At 43.4% G+C, this 6,930-nt stretch overlaps 2 protein-coding genes and 1 long non-coding RNA gene across 14 annotated transcripts in view; 2 read left to right on the forward strand and 1 right to left on the reverse strand.

The window, feature by feature from the left end:
* The window catches only part of Polr3c (RNA polymerase III subunit C), a 15,898-nt gene extending 11,374 nt beyond the window's left edge, over positions 1 to 4,524 (forward strand). For 5 of the 7 annotated variants that reach the window (XM_010629501.3, XM_010629502.3, XM_033758100.1 and 2 more), the window contains 6 exons: positions 194 to 254; positions 683 to 833; positions 1,577 to 1,678; positions 1,799 to 1,848; positions 2,236 to 2,385; positions 3,735 to 4,524. In XM_010629501.3, the coding sequence (XP_010627803.1) occupies positions 194 to 254; positions 683 to 833; positions 1,577 to 1,678; positions 1,799 to 1,848; positions 2,236 to 2,385; positions 3,735 to 3,816 (596 nt within the window). In that variant the 3' untranslated portion in view covers positions 3,817 to 4,524. Of the gene's footprint in view, positions 1 to 193; positions 255 to 682; positions 834 to 1,576; positions 1,679 to 1,784; positions 1,849 to 2,235; positions 2,560 to 2,661; positions 2,827 to 3,734 lie in introns of those variants that run through there. The other 2 variants (XR_004515028.1, XM_033758101.1) reach the window with 2 other exon arrangements.
* Positions 2,288 to 6,930, reverse strand: part of LOC104865788 — a 5,507-nt gene continuing 864 nt past the window's right edge. Inside the window, exons 2-3 of the long non-coding RNA XR_781263.2 lie at positions 2,820 to 2,966; positions 2,288 to 2,365 (exon numbers count right to left, since the gene is read on the reverse strand). This is a non-coding gene — a long non-coding RNA (uncharacterized LOC104865788). The remainder of the gene's footprint in view (positions 2,366 to 2,819; positions 2,967 to 6,930) is intronic.
* Nudt17 (nudix hydrolase 17) overlaps positions 6,584 to 6,930 on the forward strand; it is a 2,809-nt gene continuing 2,462 nt past the window's right edge. For 2 of the 6 annotated variants that reach the window (XM_010629500.3, XM_010629495.3), the window contains exon 1: positions 6,586 to 6,918. In XM_010629500.3, the coding sequence (XP_010627802.1) occupies positions 6,904 to 6,918 (15 nt within the window). In that variant the 5' untranslated portion in view covers positions 6,586 to 6,903. Of the gene's footprint in view, positions 6,919 to 6,930 lie in introns of all 6 variants that reach the window. The other 4 variants (XM_010629496.2, XM_010629499.3, XM_019208229.2 and 1 more) reach the window with 3 other exon arrangements.

Consider the following 6,930-nt stretch of genomic DNA (forward strand, 5'->3'; position numbering starts at 1 on the left):
TTTTTTTTTTTTTTGGTACTGGGGCTCAAACTCAGGACCTTCTGCTTGTGAGGCAGACAGCAGCACCACTGAGCTAAATCCCCAGCCCAATAACATTTAAATTTTAATGAGAAATTAGGAATTTAAGAATAAAACTGAGGTCAGAGTGGTCAGGCCAAAATGTTACTAAATGACCTTAATCCTCTGCATAAAGACTTCTGTAAGGCATTAGCATCCCTAGCCACGGCCACTCTGGAGTCTGTCATACAGGAGAGGTAAGGGAGTCAGTCATTGGGATTGGGATTGGGGTTAGGCACTTCCTGTCTGTACCCCATTTGATCCTTATGTAAGCTACCAATGTAGGCACATTTTGCCCCGTTTTCCACTGGACATCTATAGGTAGCATCTACTACTACTGTTCACTCTAAAAAATCCTACTGCTCAATTCCCAGTGATACAAATTCACAAGCTACCCTAAAACCTTGTACTACAAGAACTATGGCTGTCAAGTGAGCCAGCAGTTAATGAGTGCCTCGTGGTAATGCTGTCTCCAGCTTGTGGGGCTGTCACTGTTCTCTGGTTGCTATTTTTTTCTGATCCTGGACTAGTACACAGGTGGGCCAGGACAACCTTCATCTGGGACTAAGAGCCGAAGCTCATCTTCGGTGTTGGCATGCCATTTACTGCCTCCATTCCTTTCCAGATTTGGATCTCGCTGTGCCAGAATATTCCGTCTGGTTTTGCAAAAGAAACACCTAGAGCAGAAGCAAGTGGAGGACTTTGCAATGATTCCTGCAAAGGAGGCAAAGGATATGCTATATAAGATGCTCTCAGAAAATTTCATATCACTCCAGGTAACCAGTGATGTATAACTGCCAGCCAGCAAACTGGTGAGAGAAGCTCCTGAGCAGACATCCTGAGTCCTTCGGCAAACTGTAGCTGTGAGATGGCAAGAATTATTAGCAGACGTAGCAAGCACTTGAAGGAAAATGTGGAGCTTAAACTGGCCTAGTCAAAAATAGAAGCAGCCAAGAAATCACCTTAAAGCTGTCCTGCCTCTTCTTCTCTATCATCCTGTCCTTTCCTCAAAGTTTTAAAATCTGTAATAGATTACATCTATCAATACGTTCTACTGGGTCCTTGTAGCACCAGGTGGTAGACCCTATGATGAAGGAGTAGAATGGATCATGGAGTCAGCTCATAGCTCTGCGTCTTACCTAGTTACATCAAGTTACCTGCCATAATTTTCTCCATGGTGATAGCTTGTGGTAATGATAATATAGTTTGTTGTAAAAATTGAATACAATCCACTTGTCACATAAGAGTTTTCTCATTAAATATGGGTTGCCTTCCTTTTCTTTCCCACTTGGGATGCTGATGGGAATGGGAGAAAAAGAAAAAGACAAAATAAAACAAAACAGCAGCCCAGTCTTTGTGTAGCTCATTATGCCTTAAATTGAGCTACCGAATGACTAGGGAAAAGGAAAGTATTAGTGAAAGAGAGGGCTGAGTAGTGGTGAATGTGGTGGAGGTTTATTTTGCCAACTCTGAAGAGCAGTGAATTTCTCTTATTTATATTCTTTCTGTGGAAAAATAGGAAATTCCAAAAACTCCAGACCATGCCCCTTCCAGAACCTTCTATTTATATACTGTGAATATCCTATCAGCTGCACGAATGTTGTTGCACAGGTGCTACAAGGTAAGCCCACCCAGACCTCCCTATCTCCTTCACACAGAGGGCTCTCCCTCTTCCCTCCTTTACCCATTTACCTGAGCTTCTGAAATATAGCTGTGTGCATTTCTAGTCTTTTTTCCTCAGAGTGTAACCAACTTGATAGAAAGGCGGCAGTTTGAAACTAAAGAGAACAAGTGAGTAGTGTTTTCATTTGAATCATTTAGATTTTTCAAGGTCAAGGGTCTAAGGGGAAATTTTCTATACAAATGAAGACAGTATTGTAATAACCAGTCTAGTTCCACTGAGTCATCGGCTTCAGTTGCCATAAATCATGCATTAATCTACACATTTCCAATATACCCCTAAGAAAATAATTTTGCGGATTAAGTTTATGAGAAAAGTACAAACCCTCCAAATTCAGGAGTTGTTATATTCCCAATTAAATTTATAGAAATGTGCTTAGACAACAATATTATCCACCCTGACCAGAAGTATGGTAATGGGGGGAGTTGTGTCTCAGATAACGGGTAGAAGGATCTTCAAATTGGGGAACATGCCTCAGAGTTGCGTTTGTCTGCTAGGCGTCTACTCGAAAAGTCTCAGAGGGTAGAAGCCATCATTGCATCTGTGCAAGCCACAGGTGCAGAGGAAGCGCAGCTGCAAGAAATAGAGGAGATGATCACAGCCCCTGAGCGCCAGCAGCTGGAGACCCTGAAGCGGAATGTCAACAAGTGAGCTTAGCTTCAGACCTGTATTTCAGCATACCTTCCAGACAAGTCCGTCCCAACGTTCTGCAACCCATCCAGCTAACAAGTGAACCTGAACTCACTGTCTTCTTTCCCAGCTCAGTTAAAGAATTTAATCCACCTATTTTTCTGAACCAATAATTCTGAAGACATCCTCAGGTGCTTCTCTGCATACTAAGCTTACTCTGTTTTCACCAGGCATTCTAAATTTTACTTCAGGAATGTGTCTCAAATCTGTCTTTCATCTTGGCCCCCATACAGGCTTTCATCTCATCTTTCCTAGACTTTCACAGTGACCCCCGCCCCCGCATCATCTCAGAATGCTTTCAAAAGTATTATCTTTAAAACGATTGATAACATCACGGTCCTACTTCAGGTGATGTAATTCCTTACATGGACAGTGTAAAGACCAGACTCACCGGCATGACAGAAGAGCCTTCAGTTTCCTGGCAGCCTGTCTCCATCTTCATTTCCTTCCATTCCTCACCACTTGCCTTAATAGGGATCGCATTGAATCTGTAGATTGCTTTGGAGAATACTGCCAACTTCATATTAAATATTCCAACCTGCGAATACCAGAGGTCTTTCCATTTACTTAGGTCTTAATTTTTTTCAACAGTATTTTAGCATTTTTCTTGTACTAGTCTTGCAACTTTTTAAATTTTGTGTGTGTGTGTGTGTGTGTGTGTGTGTGTATTTCTTACATTATTTTTGGGTCATTCATTACTAGTGTATCAAACAAATTTTTGTATTTTGATTTTATATCCTGCAACTTTGCTAATTTGTTTATTCTAGTAGTTTGGGGGGATTCTTTGTGAATATATATATGATTATGTCATCTTTGAACAGAGAAAGCTTTACACCTTGCTTTGCAATCTAGATGCTTTTGGGGGTGTGTGTACTGGGCATGGAACTCAGGACCTTGTGCTTGTGAGGCAGGTGGTGGCATCACTGAACTAAATCCCTGCCCTTAAGATGCTTTTTCTTGACTAATTGCCCTAGATGCAACCTCCAGTATAAGGTTGAGTGGAAAAGCAATAGCAGACAACCCTGTCTCACAAAAGCTTTCAGTCTTTCATTTTGAGTATGATATTAGCTCTGGTCTCTTATCATGTTGAAGAAGTTCTCTTCTCTTCCTAATGACTATTGATTTTAAGCTTTGGTCACCCTCAGCTTCTCAGAGTTTTAAAACATCCTGAGACCTTTTTACCTATGTCTTTACATGTGCTGTGCTTCCTCCTGGTTGCAAGTTACACTGTAGCCTCCCCCAGGACAGAGGCTCTATCTTCCGTACCCTCAGCAACTTCCACAGTGAAATGCTTTCATTTTTTCAGGTTGGATGCCAGTGAGATCCAGGTAGATGAAACCATCTTCCTGCTGGAGTCATACATTGAGAGCACCATGAAGAGACAATGACCCAGAAGAATCATCTTCCTCAAAAGAGAAACAAAGGAGGTGCCTGGATACATTCTCTTCAGTAAGAGAAGTTGCAGGTTCTTGTTCTGAAATCCCCTCTCTGTTCCTACTGCTCAGTGTTCAGATGAGAGGGTTTGAAACTGGGCGTGGTGGTGACTGCCTATAATCCCAGAACTCTGGAGGGCTATAGCAGGAGGATCACAAGTTCAAGCCCCCCCCCTCGGCAACTTAGTGACCCCATAAGACCTTGTTTCAAAATAAAACATAAAATGGATACAAAAGTTAAGTGTGGAAGAGCTAGGGATGTAACTCAGTGACACAAAGCCAGCCTGCCAAGCACAAGGCTGAGTTCCATCCCCAGTACCCAGTACTTTAGGGGGATAAAAAGTTGAGGATGAAAAGAATTAAAAGCATCATACCACAGTGATCTATGCACATGTACGTTTATAGCAGCTAAATTTTAGAAGCAGCCCAAATGCGTATTAACTGATGAACGGATAAAGATGTATTTTTTATAGGATGGAGTACTGTTCTGTCATAAAGAATGAACTTGAACTTGAGACATTTCTAGCTAAATGGATGCACCTTGTTGACACTATTTAAGTGACATAAATTGGACATATGTATTTACTGCATTTTCTGTGGTGTGAAAAACTATAAATAAGGACTAAAATGTGTAATAGTTATTGAGAAATGAGAAGAAATGTTCAAATGGGAAGGGGACTAAGGAGGGGGAGGAAAGGGAAAGAACAAGGGAAAATACAGACGAAAAAGCTTTTGTAAAAGAGGGGAAGAGAGGGTGAAGGGAGGGGAGGGGAATGGGAAAAAAGCAAGATAACATCACGTGAATTCCCTATGATGAATGTTATTATGTATATCTAAAATGTACCAATAAATGTTTTGCTTCAAGAAAAAGAATTAATGAAATAAACTATAACTCTACAAAGCTTAAAAAAAGAAAAGCGGGGATGTAGCTTAGGGTAAAAGCCTTGTGTTCCATCTCCAGTACCACCAAAATAAGAAAGAAAAAAAATTGACTTATTTTTCCTTTTTGGGGGCAGTACTTCAGATTCACTGTGCTTTACCACTAAACTGTGTATTCCAGGCTGGCCTGACTTGCCCAAGCTGCTCTCAAAATTTCCATCCTCCTGCCTCAGCCTCCCTAGTGCTGAGATTACAGGTATACACCACTATGCCCAGCTCTTTGGAGACCCAGGTCTTGCTAAGCTCATGCTGGCCTCAAACTTGGAGTCCCCTGCCTCAGCATCACAGATAGCTGAGAATGAGAGTTTAACATTTTGTTTTAGTTTGTCGATTCTGGCTTAGGCCTATCCCTATAGAGAATCCTTCCTTCATCAAATCGTGGCAATGGGAAGAACCTTAAATCAGTGAGATGAATCATCTGTCAGATGCCGCTGTTCTCGTCAGGGAGTCAGTCAGCCTTTATCCGAACATCCCTCACAATAGGAAACTTGTTCTTGAGCAGTCAACTTCATTTTCAAAGGTCTGCCTGTTGTAAAGTTTACTGAGCTGTGGTGTTCACGCACACACGCGCGCACACACACACACACACACACACACACACACCCCGTGGGGGGAATGTAAAAGACCGTAAGGAGGGAGAAAACTGATTTTCAGGAATAGATGGGCCGACCTAAGCAATCACATAGAACCTGTGGAGCTGCCAGCTGAGGCTTCTGACGCGTGCGAGATTGTGTATATAGAACATTTAACAACGCCTGGCATATGATAAGCACATAAATTACTGATTTCCTCATCTCTACGATCGCCTTAGAAGTGGCAACTCCAAATTTTCTCTCAGTATCATGGATATCATTTTTCCCAGCAAGTTCAGTTCATTTAAAGCAGTTAGGTGTTGCTTATAATCCCTTCTATTTTCTCCTACCAATTTTGTTATAATTCTTTAAACACTCGGGGGTCAATGGCCACCATACTATGCATAATATACAAAAACAAGTGAGAGACTACCACTGACTTAGGGCCTTTGCATACCAAGTCCTGGGCCAGGCCAGAGCCTACAGCCTAGAGGAAGGACAGCAGTACAAGTGGAAAAGTAAGCACTAGGCACAGAGAGGCAAGAAAGAAAAAAGGGTCAGGAAGAAAGGAGTAGGAGCGACTGTCCATGCTGTATGAGATGGCTCAGGCCTCTAATCCCAGCACTCCAGAATCTGAGGCAGGAGGATCACAACTTCAAGACCAACTTGGCCTACTAGTCAAGACCTGTCTAAAATATGACAATCTGTACTTTGAAAAACACTGATTTAAGGGGGAAGAATCCCAGAGGGGAGCATTCTTAATTCTTGGGACAACTACGAAGTATTCAACTAAAAAACATGGTAAGGATCCTTCCAGAATTGGGCTAGAGGAACGGACAGGAGCAAGGCCCCTATTCTGAGAGCACTGGGGTGGGGGGCGCTAGGACAGGTACAATCTGCAAAAGCAGACTGGTAAGTCTGGCAGCACTTCCCTATTGCCAGGGCAGGGCTATCACGGCTTACGAACAGAAAGGCTTGAACTAGAGCAATGGAGACATCAGGATTTGAGAAAGTTTAAGGTAAAATCTTTGACAGTTGCTTGCCTTTTGAGATAAAAGAAAGAGGCATGGGCATCAAAGATGCCTCTTGAGGGGCCGGGGATTTAGCTCAGTGGTGCTGCGCGCCGCCTGCCTCCCAAGCACAAGGACCTGAGTTCGATCCCCATACCAAAAAAAAAAAAGGTTCTTGGGTACCTGGCTTGGAAACTAGTAACTAATTCCTAGGTGCTGCAGTAGAGGTTTGCAGAGCGCCACAGCCCAGCCCAAAGCGGGTGGAAGGTGACACTGAGTCGGGAAGTCATGCGCTCTAGGGATCACTATCCTGAGAGAGGACCGGAATAAAGAAGAGCTGAGCGCTTAGAGGCGCTGTCCCTTAGTAACGTTACACGCAGGGGTTGTGCTCAAGAGTTGGACCCACATTTGCCCGACATTGGAGAAACTGGCCTCCTCCAGCTGGGCGGGAAGCCCGGAGGAGAGGCGTCTCTGTGCCACCAGGGGGCGCCGCGAGGGCCTCAGAGGCCACCGAGCCAGCCATGGCGGCGCCCCGGGTGCTGCTGCTG

This window comes from Fukomys damarensis, unplaced genomic scaffold (genome assembly GCF_012274545.1).
Source record: "Fukomys damarensis isolate Sample0158 unplaced genomic scaffold, DMR_v1.0_HiC HiC_scaffold_33, whole genome shotgun sequence".
In the NCBI taxonomy this organism is placed as follows: Eukaryota; Metazoa; Chordata; class Mammalia; order Rodentia; family Bathyergidae; genus Fukomys; species Fukomys damarensis.